Source organism: Malaclemys terrapin, chromosome 11 (assembly GCF_027887155.1).
Source record: "Malaclemys terrapin pileata isolate rMalTer1 chromosome 11, rMalTer1.hap1, whole genome shotgun sequence".
Classification (NCBI taxonomy): domain Eukaryota; kingdom Metazoa; phylum Chordata; order Testudines; family Emydidae; genus Malaclemys; species Malaclemys terrapin.
The window spans coordinates 22224624-22239039 of record NC_071515.1 but is presented as its reverse complement, the minus strand read 5'-3'; the positions used below and the strand labels follow the sequence as shown (position 1 = coordinate 22239039).

The following is a 14416-nucleotide window of genomic DNA, read 5'->3' as shown; positions in this document are numbered from 1 at the left end:
ACACTGAAAAAGAACTCTTCAACTACCGGCTGAGCAAGTGCAGAATGGTGGTGGAGTGTGCTTTTGGCCGTCTCAAGGGGAGATGGAGAAGCTTACTGACTCGCTGTGATCTCAGCGAAACCAATATCCCCATTGTTATTGCAGCTTGCTGTGTGCTCCACAATCTCTGTGAGAGCAAGGGGGAGACCTTTATGGCGGGGTGGGAGGTTGAGGAAAATAGCCTGGCTGCTGATTACTCACAGCCAGACAGCCGGGCGATTAGAAGAGACCAGCGGGAAGCGCTGTGCATCCAGAAGGCTTTGAAAGCAAAGTTCCTGAGTGAGCAGGGTAACCTGTAACTTTAAAGTTTGTGTATTGAGAAGCTAAACCTGCCCCCGTTTCTTTGCCCAGTTAATGTTGACTATCCTATCCAGTTACATACCCCCTTCACCCCACTTCCAACACACGTTTCAAAATAAAAATAGTTCTACTTTGTTAAAGCACACCGTTTTCTTTAATACTGTATTCGCGGGAATTTTTTAAAACTGGGACGCAGACTGTGGTGCGGAGCGGGTGTACTGTAGTGGCGCGAATGCAGCTTCTAAACTCAAGGATTGACAGGCTCCGCTGCGGTGGGATGGTTGTTTCAACGGAGCCTGTCACCCCTCCTGATAGGGACTGTGTGTATGGGGGGGTCTATGTGACTTTGTGGCAGGGGGAGGACGGTTACAGATCCCCTGCTGTGTGGCTCTGTGATCCTGCCTAAGGACCGCCGCTTAAGATCTGTAACTGCCCTCCCCTGCCACAAAGTCACAGAGCAACCCACCCCCCACCACATAACATGAAAACAACCTCCCAGACTAACCAGGGTAACTAGTCACTGCATCACTGCACTATGTATGTGCCCTGCTGCTGTGCCTGCCCCCGACTATATACCCTGCCAAAGGTGACTGTCCTGTCGAATTACCAACCCCCTATCCCCCCCTCCTCCAAAAGAACATGATGGAAACAGTAGTTAACAGAAACGTATTTTTTATTATCAACCAAACATGGAACTGGGAAAGTGAAACTTGGACGGGGGCTTGTGTCAGGCGGGAAGGAAAGAACTTGTCAAATTTTGGGGAATGAGAGCCTTCTGCTGCTCGAGCTCTCTGCAGGGGTGGAGTGAGAGTTAGCAGGGACTCTGCCGCCTCTCCTTCTGTGCACTTTGGGTGAGGGGAGTATGGGACTTGGTGGCGGGGGAGGGCGGTTAGAGATGGACTGCAGCGGGGCTCTGTCCTCCTGCCTCCGTTCCTGCAGAACATCCACAAGGCGCCGGAGCGTGTCCGTTTGCTCCCTCATTAGTCCAAGCAGGGTTTGAGTCGCCTGCTGGTCTTCCTGACGCCACCTCTCCTCCCGATCCATGTTGGCTTGGTGCATTCGGGTCAAGTTCTCCCGCCACTGGGTCTGCTGTGCTGCCTGGGCTCTGGAGCAGGCTATAAGCTCCGAGAACATGTCCTCCCGTGTCCTCTTCTTCTTATGCCTAATCCGCGCTAGCCTCTGGGAGTGTGATGACAGGCTAGGTTGTGAGACAGTCGCAGATGGGGCTGTGGGAATGGGAAAAAGGGAGTGAATTCCTCAGAAAGATAAATGTAGTTGTGAACAAAGAACATAGTCTTTCTCTGTGAACAAGACCATGCACAGCACCTATCACATGCGCACTCAGCACAAGGTCGAATTCTCGGCCTTCGCATTCAGTGCCTGGGGTCTTCTACAGCACATTTGAGAAGCCTCTCAGGAGAACGGAATTTCTGTTGCAGGCAGACATGGTAAGCCGTAGACTTGTGGCAGCTTAAAACTTTAATATTAGCAATGGCCTCATTTCACATTGAAATCAATGTCGGTCCCTGCTGCCAGCAATTCGGCAAGCAGGAAGTCTGCTCCTGTCCCACACCCTCGCGGCTGTCCCCGGGAACGATCCCTTTCGGCTGCCCCTCTCCCGCCTCCACCGCGTGGCTGCAAACCAGCGGTTACAGTTCTGTAAAGGAACGGCAAAGCAGTCCCAACACTTTCCCCTACCTCATTCAAAGCAGGTCATCATGAGCGACATCACCCTCATGAGGATCTCTGACAGCGAGAAAGAGAGAATGCTCCGGGAAAGCCTGCAAAGACCAGGGCCGTATGCCGCCATGCTGTGCAGAGCAATGATTCCAGAGTACTTGATAGTCTCGTGGCGTGGCAACGTGTCCTACTACGGAGGACCCAATAAGGCCGCTCTCCCCAAGAACCTAATGCAGCGGATTTCCAATTACCTCCAGGAGAGCTTCCTCGAGATGTCACAGGAGGATTTCTGCTCCATCCCCGGACATATAGACCGCATTTTACTGTAGCTGCTGTAGCAGTGACTAACCAGTAGAGCGGCTTGGGCAGGACAATCATGCAAAACCGGACATTGCTAGATTTTTTTTCAATAGTTGCACTGCCCATGACTGAACCGTTAAGCTAATCAAACTAATCATGAGAAACCCATTTTTTAAATTGTTAATATTCCTGTTCTGTTACAAATAAATGTTTAGATTTTTACAACACTTACTGGCTGATCCTTCCCCAGATTCTGTGTCCGGGGTAACGGCTGGGGAGGGTTGGTAGGGGATCTCTGTAAGGGTGATGAAGAGATCCTGGCTGTCGGGGAAATCAGCGTTGTGAGCGCTGTCGACTGCCTCGTCCTCCTCATCTCCTTCCTCATCTTCCCCGTCCACTAACATGTCCGAGGATCCAGCCGTGGACACTATCCCATCCTCAGAGTCCACGGTCACTGGTGGGGTAGTGGTGGCGGCCGCACCGAGGATGGAATGCAGTGCCTCGTAGAAACGGGATGTCTGGGGATGGGATCCGGAGCGTCCGTTTGCCTCTTTGGTTTTCTGGTAGCCTTGTCTCAGCTCCTTGATTTTCACGCGGCACTGCGTTACATCCCGGCTGTATCCTCTCTCTGCCATGTCTTTAGAGATCTTCTCGTAGATCTTTGCATTCCGTCTTTTGGATCGCAGCTCGGAAAGCACGGACTCATCGCCCCACACAGCGATGAGATCCAAGACTTCCCGATCAGTCCATGCTGGGGCCCTCTTTCTATTCTGAGATTGCACGGCCATCACTGCTGGAGAGCTCTGCATCGTTGCCAGTGCTGCTGAGCTCGCCACGATGTCCAGACAGGAAATGAGATTCAAACTGGCCAGACAGGAAAAGGAATTCAAATTCAAATTTTCCCGGGGCTTTTCCTGTGTGGCAGTTCAGAGCATCCGAGCTCGTACTGCTGTCCAGAGCGTCAACAGAGTGGTGCACTGTGGGATAGCTCCCGGAGCTATTAGCGTCGATTTCCATCCACACCTAGCCTAATTCGACATGGCCATGTCGAATTTAGCGCTACTCCCCTCGTTGGGGAGGAGTACAGAAGTCGAATTAAAGAGACCTCTATGTCGAACTAAATACCTTCGCGGTGTGGACGGGTGCAGGGTTAATTCGATGTAACGGCGCTAACTTCGACATAAACGCCTAGTGTAGACCAGGCCTAAGTGTGTGTCCTACTTTGATAGCACACACTGGGACATTTGGTGACTTGTCTGTTCCAACCCTCACCCAAAGAGACATTTGTTTAGAAGAACTCCTCCCACTTTCTTACAGTTATTTCAACTAATTGGTCATGAGTCTCCATATCTTGCTGCAGTGTTAGTTATGCATCTATAACATATGGCTAAATTATACCAGTGTAACTGATACAGCCCATAAAAGAACAGTCCTCTGTACATACAAATACTTAACATTTAATTAGCAGGTAAAATCTGTAAGAAATTATATTGGATACATTTTCACCATTAAAAAATAATCAATCTTTAACTTATGATAAGTTAACCTAAGGTATTTCCATCACAAAGTCTACTTATTTTAGTCCACTAAAATCCAGTGGACTCTCACCCGGGACAATTAGAAAGCTTTCCTGCGTAAATGCCATCAACTTCTGCAGAATTTTCATTTTAATAAATAGAAACCTGGTTTTAAAAAATAATAGTTTTGAAGATACCTTCCAAATATGAACCTATTCTTCATCTACAGAATTTGGCATTCTCCTAGGATGCCACAGAATTCAGGATTTTTAAGCATTCACCATTTTGCAGCAGCCAATCCCTGACATTTTGTTTTCTGTATCCCTGCTCTTCTGGGAGAGTTTTGCAGCTACCAAAAAGGGAGTACTGGATTACAGTGTGAGCTCTCTGTATTCTTCTACGGACCCATGTAACAAGGAGTCAGGGAACCAGATCTGGAGGGCAGCTTGCAGCCAAAGAATGAGGGGAAACTAGAAGCATAGGTGGCAAACAGGGCTGCCTGGAGACTAGAGCAGCAAGGACCAGGGAAAGGGGTTACTGAAACTAAATTCCTACTTTCATGGTAAACATGGGGGGGGGGGAAATGCAGTTCTGTGCCAGTGAGTCGACTTAGGCAGCCTAGAGACTACAGAAAAAAAAATCCCTTAATGAAAATAATTGTTGGTGAATTTTACATCTATTAGTATTTTCAAATATGAGCCAGAGGTTTTTTGGGAGAGCTGGGTTAGGAATGAAGGATATTTCATGGCAGGAGAATAAACTGACATTGAAGGGGAATTCAGTTCAAGCGTTGTACAGAGTACATGGGGCCCTGATTACATTAGATGGGCATAAAGCAAAGAATGTGATATTGTATTTGAGTTTGAAAGTGGCCGCATCATTTCTTGGGCAATTATATCCTTCTAGCTGCATATTTATTATTGTTCTTATTATACAATAGCTGTACACAAAATTTTAGAACAGTGTGTGCCAAAGAAAGCATTTCCAATATACCATCTCTGTCTTCTCTGTCTGCTCCCACTGAACAGAAAAAAGAAACCTTGCACTCAAATGCATTAGGTCTGACACAAGAGCACAAAGCTGGCAGAAGAATGCTAATTGCAGCACAAGAAGTTTTCTTATGAGACATTAACCTTTTGTTGTGGTAGATAAACCAGAGCATGTCTTACAAGAATGTAGAAAGTTTATAAATTATCTATGATTATTGTGCATGGGCTCTGCTCAAGGTTTCTTCATTTTCTGCTCCACAGACTGCTACTATAGTTCTATTCAGATAAGAATTTCATATGGTATGGTTGTGCTGCCTAACAACATTCTACGTACATAAAAGTGCTGTTCTCCCACACAGAATGGTGTCTTTATATTAAAATCTGCTAAACTGTTTTTCAAGTTCAGAATCCTAGTTATACATGTTCTTGTACCTTTATAACAGATAATACACTTATTCTCCAAATAATTAATTTTGTTTTCAGAAAATGATTATCACTACTTAATAGTTATTTCCAGAGCATATAAGAAACAGTTGAACAGTTTATACAATTCAGGAGTTAGTATTTTTTTAAGCATGCAGAACTCCATGAATGCAGAATCAAAAAAGTTCTAAGGAATCAGAAGCTCATCATAACTTCTCCCTCAAAGGGAAGATTAAAAACAAGACTGGAATACAATATGGTTAAAGATCACCTGCAACTTTAACTCCCTGAGGGAAACATCAATCTTCAGCAGTAACGAACCTCAGGCAAGTCCCCAACAACATTCACTAGCCACAATAGGAAGGGAAGCATTTCGCAGGTAGAGATAGATGAAGCTCTCCTTATGTACTCAAAACCTTCACTTTCCAAGCTATGAAAAACCCAACCAAAGAAAGCAAACATGTTTGCCTCTCCCAGCTCTGACACTGTATCCACAGTACAAAAGAGGCGGCCCTGGATCTTACAGATCTTAGATCAGTGAAAAATATTAACCTCTGAAACCAGGTAGAGACAGTCTAGATTAATCCGTTGGCTTTCTACCCAGAACAGTTTCGCTATTAATAATATGATAGTGGAATTCCTACTAAAACTCCAGTCTTCACCCTCTATTTGAGCATCTTAATAACAAAAGCAAAATTTGAAATCCCAAAAGAAATAAAATATTTACATACTAACAGAAGATTCTTCTAAGTAAGCCCATTTTAAAATTGCTCGGTATCATGCTACAAACCCAGGCTTGTGCCCATACAAAGCAAAATGTGGTAAATCATTTCAACATGTGTACACTGCCCCAAAAAATGGCATTATAGCAAAATCTACAATTAAGTAATGATTACACTGTTTACCAGTTATTTCTCAGATTAGAACAAAAAAGCAAGGACTACACACTCAATCATGAAGGGAAAAACAATTTGCACTAACCAGGGGCAAATATAATTAACTCTTGAAAATGGCACACAAAGGTTGCCATTATGAGTGTTCTTACTACAGTCCCTGTTAATCGGTCTCTTCACACATTCCCTAGTGGCAATCAGCTAAGGGAATAAAACAGTAATTACATTAGAGAATCTCTGCCCAAAGAAATGCCAAACTTCCACTTACCTTTTACTGTAGATTCCAGAATTCCACAACGTTTCCCAACTCTTCCTGAGAAAACAAATATTTGATGGTATATTGAGACCCAGTAATCCAATCTATCACTTAAGAAAAACCTGTTCTCTCTCTAGATTTGAGTACCAGCACAATTACCATATGTTTTTCTCTCTGACTATATGTGCATGTGTATAGTGTGTGCATGAAGAGGGTATCTCCATAGAGATCTGTATGGTGCAGACCTCCTTCCCACTCTGTATCGCTTTTTCTGTAGGAGAGTGTCAGTGTGTATGAGTATAACAGAGAGGTTACATAACCAGTAGATACAGAAACGTCTCTATCATTAGGCTTGTGGACTTGTCCTGCCAAATTCTATGCTTTTCTCGCAACTATTGCTGCGTGTCTTGGTAGCAGGGTTCCTGATCTAGATCCTTGTCTCTTTTGGGGACTGTGATGTCAGTAAGAGAGCTCCAGAGGAGAAAAGTGTCTGTAAGGAGGAAGGTCTCCGAGTGCCATGGGGAAGGGGGTCTATGCGGGGCAGGGGAAGGGGTCCCCGAGTGCCAGCCAGGGGAACAGATCTATATGGGGCAGGGGAAGGGGTCCCCGAGTGTCAGCCAGGGGAACAGATCTATGTGGGGCAGGGGCAGGGGTCCCCGAGTGTCAGCCAGGGGAACAGGTCTATGCGGGGCAGGGGAAGGGGTCCCCGAGTGCCAGCCAGGGGAACAGGTCTATGCGGGGCAGGGGAAGGGGTCCCCGAGTGCCAGCCAGGGGAACAGATCTATATGGGGCAGGGGAAGGGGTCCCCGAGTGCCAGCCAGGGGAACAGATCTATGTGGGGCAGGGGAAGGGGTCCCCGAGTGTCAGCCAGGGGAACAGATCTATGGGGGGCAGGGGAAGGGGTCCCCGAGTGCCACGGGGAGGGGTCTACGCGGGTGGTGGTCCCGGGTGCCGTGGCAGGTGCCAGCACGGGGGCCCCGCAGCCCGTGGGGTGCCGGGGTCTCAGCTGCTCTCACACCAGTGCGGACAATGGGGGCCCGGCAGAGGGGCCCGCAGCCCGGCACCCCGGCCCGCAGCCCGGCACCCCCTGGCGGAGGGCTGACTGCCGCGCCCCGGGAGGGTCAAGGTCTGACCTCTGCCGGCCCCGCCCCACGGCTACAGCGAGGAGCGCAGCGGCCGCCCCCTCTCCCTGCCCGCTGCCCCCGGTACCTGCCGCCCCCTCTCCCCGTCCCCTTCCTGCCTCCTCTGCGGCCAGCCCTGCAGCGCAACAACGCCCCCGGCCATTGGGCCGCTCCCTCCCCCAACAAGCGCCGCGCTCATTGGCTATTTCCGCCTCTCCCCCCACTCCTGCTCCCGCCCAGGGCCTCGTGGCACCGGGGCTGGGAACCCGGGACTCGCCTCCGAGAGCGGCGGCGGCGGCTCCGACGAAACGGGGCGGGGCCTCAGCGTCGGCTCGGCGCGACCGGGAGCGGGGCAGGAAAAGCTCCCGGAACCTGCGCGCCCGGCGGCGTCCCCTGTCGGAGCTAGTCCGAGACGGCGACTTCCGCTTCCGGGGCTGGTGCGTCTGGACTGAGCGGGGTGACGGAGCGGCCAGGTAGCGGGAGGTCCGGCGGCGGGGGGCCCAGGCGCTATCGGGGAGGCAGCGGTGCTGGTTCCCCCGTCCCTGGGCAAGGGCATCCTGCGTTACCTAACCTCCCCCCTCCCCCCCGTGTGCGGCTGGGGCACAGACTCGTAGGCCTGGAAGAAACCTCGAGACTTGAGAGGTCACCCAGTCCCCTGCACTCCTGGCAGGGCCACGTATTACCTAGGCCACCCCGGCAGGTGCATGTCCAGCCTGCTCCTAGCAATCCCCGAACTACCTTTGTCTCCTTCCTCACCAGCTTGTCCTCTGCTTGTTTATGGGCCATTGGTGTTGCCATTGGGGGCCTACACGGAGTCGGGGGAAGGGTCTACGCGGGTGGCGGTCCCGAGTGCCATGGCAGGTGCCAGCCCTGGGGTTGCTCCGTTGACTTCAGCAGAGCTATGCAATCTTATATCCGCTAAGGATCTGGCCCTGTGGTCTTTCTTTTTGTTTTTCACGAGGAGCCAAATCAACTCCATTGGGGGTTGGCACTCAGCTGTTGACACTATCTAGTCCAAACAGTTAATTAGAATATGGGTTTGGAGAGCCAATGTCCCTCATTAGATTGACAGAACCACTGTTTTTGTAGGCACCATGTGAGTTGAATAATTTTAAAATGTTGTTAATAAATATTAACATGATTAGTGATGTTAATTTATCTAACTTGGTGATTTCCAAACTGGTCTGCTGTCCACTTGCCATGGGCCGTGGAGAGCAGGCTGTTCATATGGAGGAATTTAAACTAGATGATCAAAATGGTTCCTTCTAGCCTTAAAAATCTGTGACTTAAGTTAGGGTTTAAACACTTTCATAGTTTGATTACATTGAGTCTGCTTAGTCTGATCAAATTCATTAAGAACCAGATGTCATTTATTATTTATTTTTGGTTTATAATACATAAAAAAAAGCTGTCTCATGCTCTGGACATCTTTGATGTTTCTTTAAAATAGAGAATAATGTATCTGATTCCCACCATGTATTTGAGATAATAGACTAACCCCTTAGTGCAAAAAGATTAAAGTACTCCCCCCTCCCCAGATACCAGCTGTCAAACTTCACTTTCCCAAAAGTTTGAGTTTAAAAAAATGAAGTTTGCAACATACCACAATGGTCAACAAACTTGAGTTATTTCAGCCCAAAGAAGGAGAGTGAGATCCAAATATGAGGGGCCCACGTATACCTTTGCTGATGTCTGTGGTAACAATATTGCTCAGAGAGAGAGGCGATCTTTTAAGAAAGCAACATACAGGCTGTCCTAACTGGCATACAAATTGCAGTACATACCAATTTAAAAAAAATAGATTCTTTGACATACTTCTAAATATGGCTGTAGCTGTGTACAGTAAGACAATTGAGAACAGAGTACAATGTTTCATGCATTCTGAAATGTACACCTTGTCTCTCAAAATAAATAGTTAAGTTTCAAAATATTCATTTAAGTTGCATGTACTATATAATAAGTAGAGCTGGTTGGGAATTCTTTAACAGAACACTTTTCGTTGGAAGATGCTGATTTGTCAAAAACAAAACTTTGCAGAAACATTGGATTTTAATTGTACTTTTGTTGGGAAGTTTCTCCGGTGGAGATGGCACTTCTGGTGAAAACAAGAGAGAGAGGCATGTGCAAGCATGTACACAAACTCTCTCTTCCCCTTTCCGCCCCCTTTTGGGTTCCAAGTATTTTAATGCACAATTTGAAAGGAGTTGTGACTAACCAGGTTTATTAGGGTACAGTTTATGCAGAACTAAGCCATAGTAGCATTACATTAGAGTATTAAAAGAGTGTCTCCTAAAATGGTAAATAGTGTCTCCCATCATCCAGTATGAGATTTTTTGAAGCCACAAGACTATTTTAAAATTTAAATTATTCAAATAAGGAGATGTAATGATCAGTGCTCAGAAAAAATGGTAATGTCATTTCCTAAATGGTAAAAAGATTTCCAACATGAAATATTTCAGTCAAAAATGTTAGAAATGTTTATACTAGACAGTGGTTTTGAAAACACATTAGCATCTGTGAAAGGATCACAATGACATTATAATACCAAATTTGGATAAACTGTCATCTCCAGTGTCTTGCAGTGTTTGCTTTTATATATTTAAATCATATGTAAATCCTTCCCAACTCCCTGGGCAACGTCTTTAATGTGTTCAGCTGAGTATCTGAAAATCTACATAGTGGTAGTATCTTTGAGTAGAAACTAACATTGTTCTGTAAAGAAGATAATGCTAGCGTTAATAAATTCCCTTACAATGATTATCAGAGAAGGATGTTGCCTTTTGGTACACTAGCTGTCACTGGAGTTAAGTGAACTGAACAGTTAGCACCCCAGGCAAATTGGACAAGTGCTGCTAATCAGAAATGATTTACCAAAACTAGTATAGCATAGCTAATCACAGCGTGAAGGATCTCTGCATTATTATTATTAGAACTATTAATAAAACATCTCTTTTTATTCTGAAGATTACTGTTTACAACACTGCCTCAGTGCGGTACGGTGGTGTTAGAAATCACTCTCCCTCTCCTCCCCAATTTCTGAAAGAGAACGTCAATCTTAGGAAGTTTAAACAATAGTAAATTGTGCACCTTGAAAGAGCAGGGCCTTTTTATTAACCTTTTCCTGCAGACATGGGGCATGAACATGAACATCGTCATGGGAAAATGGAACTCCCTGACTATAAACAATGGAAGATAGAGGGTACTCCGCTACAGGATGTCCAAGAAAGACTGGCTAGGCGGGGTCTTAGAGATCCATGGCTTCGGTAAGTGAGAGAATACATCATTCAGCTCTATAGATACACGCTCGTGCACTTCCTGTAACCTTGTGATGTAGTCATTGTGGATGGTTCCTTTTAGCAAAAAAGCTGGAAAAACACCTAGATTGCATCAGTTATCACATAAAAAATGTGGTTGACGTTCATTTTTTGTGTAGAGGTTACTAGTATTGCATTACAATGTGAGGAAGCTCTGAGGGTAAAGTTCAGCCATACTTTGTGATGTTTTATGATGAGATGAAGACAAGTCTTTTCAGATTTTGTTCTGCAGAATGGAGAGGTGAGCACACTGTTTACCTTTAGCCTGAGCTATCCCACAAATACTTAAGTTGGGGGGGTTCCATGATCTTGGCCTTGGTTCAGCAAGGCATTGAAGCAATGCTTGAATTTAAGCATGTGAGTAATCCTGTCCCTATTCAGCAAAGCACTTAAGCATGGTCTCATGAGGTCCCTTCTAACCCTGATAGTCTATGATACCAAATCTCATTGATTTCAATGGAACTTCAGTACAGTATGTGCTTAAATGCTTTGCTGAATAGGAACAGGATTACTTGTGTGCTTATAGACAAGAATGTTTTGCTGAATTGGGGCCTTTAATTGAAGTTTTGAACTGTGGTAGCAGATGGCTTGGGGTTTCAGTCTACTTTGTTCTATGTTTGCTAAACAGTTCATGAAATCATATAGAAAACTGTTAAGGTGAATCAAGTCATGGAAGACCTGATCTTAGTCCCTTGAACTGAGGAGGTATCTTACTCCCTAGAGCTATTCTGCATTGTTTAGATAGCTGTAGAGACAGGGCTTTGACCTGAGTCACAATGGGGAGAAATATATAACATTCTCCTTTACCATTCTTCAGCCTTCGGGAATGAAAAGTGGCATGCTTCATGCTCCATTGTCCCATTCTACAGGAAGACAAAAGCCCTACATTAGCTATTCCATGGTCCGACAGGGAAATCGTCGTACCTGCTTCCTCCAGTACTCTTATGCAGTTTTTACCATGTGTTTTAAAGCAAGCTGTTGGATGGATATTGCTTTATCGCCTCTTATTATGACCTATTGGGGGTGGGTTTGGGATGGATTGAGTAATCCTTTATTTCCTTTTATTTGTTCAGGAGATAGTGTAAGAGTATTACATAGTCTCTAACTTTATGTTAATTACTATCTTTTAATGTTACCTGGAGTTGTTTTACCAGATATTAACTATCTACGGTTATCAGCTGTCTCTGAACCCTACTTTCTAAGTCTCCGACATTCAGATTTTTATTCTTGCTTCTATTTCTTGTGAGTTCAAGCTTATAAAATTCACTCTAGTTAAATAGTTAGTTTTATCTGGAGCACAATAATATTTCTCTTTTCTGCAGGAGTCCGGTTTACTACTCCAAGAAAATGGCCATACTCCAACACATTCTTCCCAAGTGCTGCATAAATAGCCAGTAAATTAATCCCACACCCTCTCCTGCACATGTTTCCTAAGCATATTGCTCTGAAACTGCTCCAAAATTCTGTGTAGGGCTGAGAAAAACTCATGCTATTTATTCCCTTTCCTAGGTTAAAAATTGCTGTGTTTCTCAGAACATTGGTTTGCGTTGGGGGGAAAAAAAGAGTTGTTTACTGGATTTGTTGAATATTGACTAAGGGAGAAAGTGCAAAATCTCTTAGTAGATTAAAGTATTGGATCTCTCCTGCATATCTTTGCCTAATGCAGCATTATGTATAAAATAATGCTTAAATCCCACACTGAGACAAGCCTCTAGTACTAGTTTCATAGCAATCTCTTTAGTGAAGACATGATAGAAGTATCAAGATCTGTTTACTACATTTATTAAAGTTGTCCTTCTGAAGAATATCTTGTAGTAAGAATGCTAAAGTAGCAAAACCCCTCTGGGCTTTTTTCTTTTAGTTGGTATTGGCACCTGTCAAAAGGCTGGGAAATCTAAGACCAGTGTAGCCTAATTTATGTACATACAGCTTCTATGTAGATTTAGCCCTGATGAACAAATACAGATTTACAGCCCTGAAGACTGAAATTCTTTATCCACTTCATAGGAACACAGTACTAGCACCTACAGAACAAGTCTCCCATCCAGTGTGCCTTAACCCTGAGCTAGAGAGATCACCTACACAGGAGAAGGGGGTAGATGAGTGTCTACAGACCATTCAGTCCTTGACAATTCTGCTGAGACTCTCATCAAAACTATCAGTATCAAGTGCGGTGACAGTGGTTCAATCTTATCCTCTGGTAGATTGTTTTTTCCTTAGCTATGTCTCTGTGTCCTCTGCAAATATGATAGTGGAATTCAGAGCTTTGTTTCTGGAACAGACTATATTATTTGTGTTGGACTTAATATTTCATGTGGATCTGATAAGTCTAAGTACTTTATGACTGAAGTGGTATTAACAGCTGTTGTTCACATACATGCTCAGTGAGGTAAAGGCTTGCATAAGACAGAATGTTATGGTCTTTAGACAAAAAAATAGAAAAAAAAGAAATTCTGTCTTTTTAAACAGTACAGAAAGGAGTATTCAAACTATGCTGAGAGTGTTAATTTCACCAGTAAGACTCAAGCAGGGAAATGTCTAGTGCTTTACAATTAGATGGTAAGCTCTTTGGGTCAGGGATTGTCTTTTCGTTCTGTGCTTGTACAGCACCTAGCACAATGGGTCCTGGATATTAAGGTAATACAAATAATGATAATTACACCTGCCTCATTCAAAAGTGGCACAGGAGCACTTGCTTCATTCACTCCATATCTTGTATTTAAACGACTTGTGGGTTCTGTTTTTCCGGCATACAGAAAGTAAGTAGGACACAGTAACAGAAGACACTACACATGTATAGCTAAAGTTGCAGGAAAAAAATATTTTGTTACTGAAGATGTCTTATGTGATCATGTAATATGGTAATTAAAGGTTGGCATAACAAACATGCATAAGGGGGGATAGTTAATTTCATAGTATTTCCTGATATTTGAGTGCTTTAACTATGGAAACCTTACATTTTCAATGCATAGCTTTTTGGAATATGTTTTTTAACTTTTTGCATATAAATATATTTGTGTTGGTATATGGAATCAGAATGGGTCGTCTAACTTAGTTCTATCTGTCGGTTTTGTTTTTTCCTAGCAATGAGGCATGGAGATATATGGGTGGCTTTGCAAAACCTCCCACTATTCTGGACGTTCTCACCAAAGGTTTCAAGTGGGGATTCGTAGCCTTTGTGGTAGCACTTGGGGTCGAGTATGCACTGTTTCCTCCGAAGAAAAATGGAGGACATCACTGAAAATGGAATAGCAGAACTTCTCAAAGTTATTTACACAGTTCTAAATTAAAACATGTTATACAATAGCTTACTGCTTTTGTTGCACGTGTAAAGATGCCTATTAAAATTTCTCATTGGCAAGAGCATGTCTCTATGGCTTTGTCATCTTTTCTTGGAGAAAAAAAATAAAACTTTCCAATGATGTTCCCAAATCTAAACCTGACTTGATTCATGGAAAAACAAGATCTGCATGAGATGGTATGTACCATCTATTGAACTAGTGTGGAAAATAATATTGGTACTTTCAAGCTCTGCCAACTTGAAACTCCAAAAGAAGAAGTTACTTGTACCGTATTGTGCAGCT

General features: G+C 44.5%; 2 protein-coding genes across 8 annotated transcripts in view; one reads left to right on the top strand and one right to left on the bottom strand.

The window, feature by feature from the left end:
- The window catches only part of HYCC2 (hyccin PI4KA lipid kinase complex subunit 2), a 104989-nt gene extending 97279 nt beyond the window's left edge, over positions 1-7710 (bottom strand). The window contains exons 1-2 of one of the 4 annotated variants that reach the window (XM_054043756.1): positions 7607-7710; positions 6410-6454 (exon numbers count right to left, since the gene is read on the bottom strand). The gene's annotated coding sequence lies outside the window, so the exon portion shown is untranslated. Of the gene's footprint in view, positions 1-5519; positions 5704-6409; positions 6929-7606 lie in introns of those variants that run through there. The other 3 variants (XM_054043759.1, XM_054043757.1, XM_054043758.1) reach the window with 3 other exon arrangements.
- Positions 7711-7855: 145 nt separating this feature from the next.
- Positions 7856-14195, top strand: NDUFB3 (NADH:ubiquinone oxidoreductase subunit B3). 4 transcript variants are annotated; one of them, XM_054043764.1, is made up of 3 exons: positions 7856-7955; positions 10646-10781; positions 13917-14195. In XM_054043764.1, the coding sequence occupies exons 2-3, from the start codon at positions 10648-10650 to the stop codon at positions 14071-14073; spliced, it is 291 nt and encodes a 96-aa protein (XP_053899739.1). In that variant the 5' UTR covers positions 7856-7955; positions 10646-10647; the 3' UTR covers positions 14074-14195. The 4 variants fall into 4 exon arrangements, with proteins under 4 accessions (XP_053899739.1, XP_053899735.1, XP_053899738.1 ...); XM_054043760.1 differs by having other exon boundaries at positions 7904-7991; XM_054043763.1 differs by lacking the exon at positions 7856-7955 and adding an exon at positions 8034-8218.
- The last annotated feature ends 221 nt before the right edge of the window (positions 14196-14416 follow it).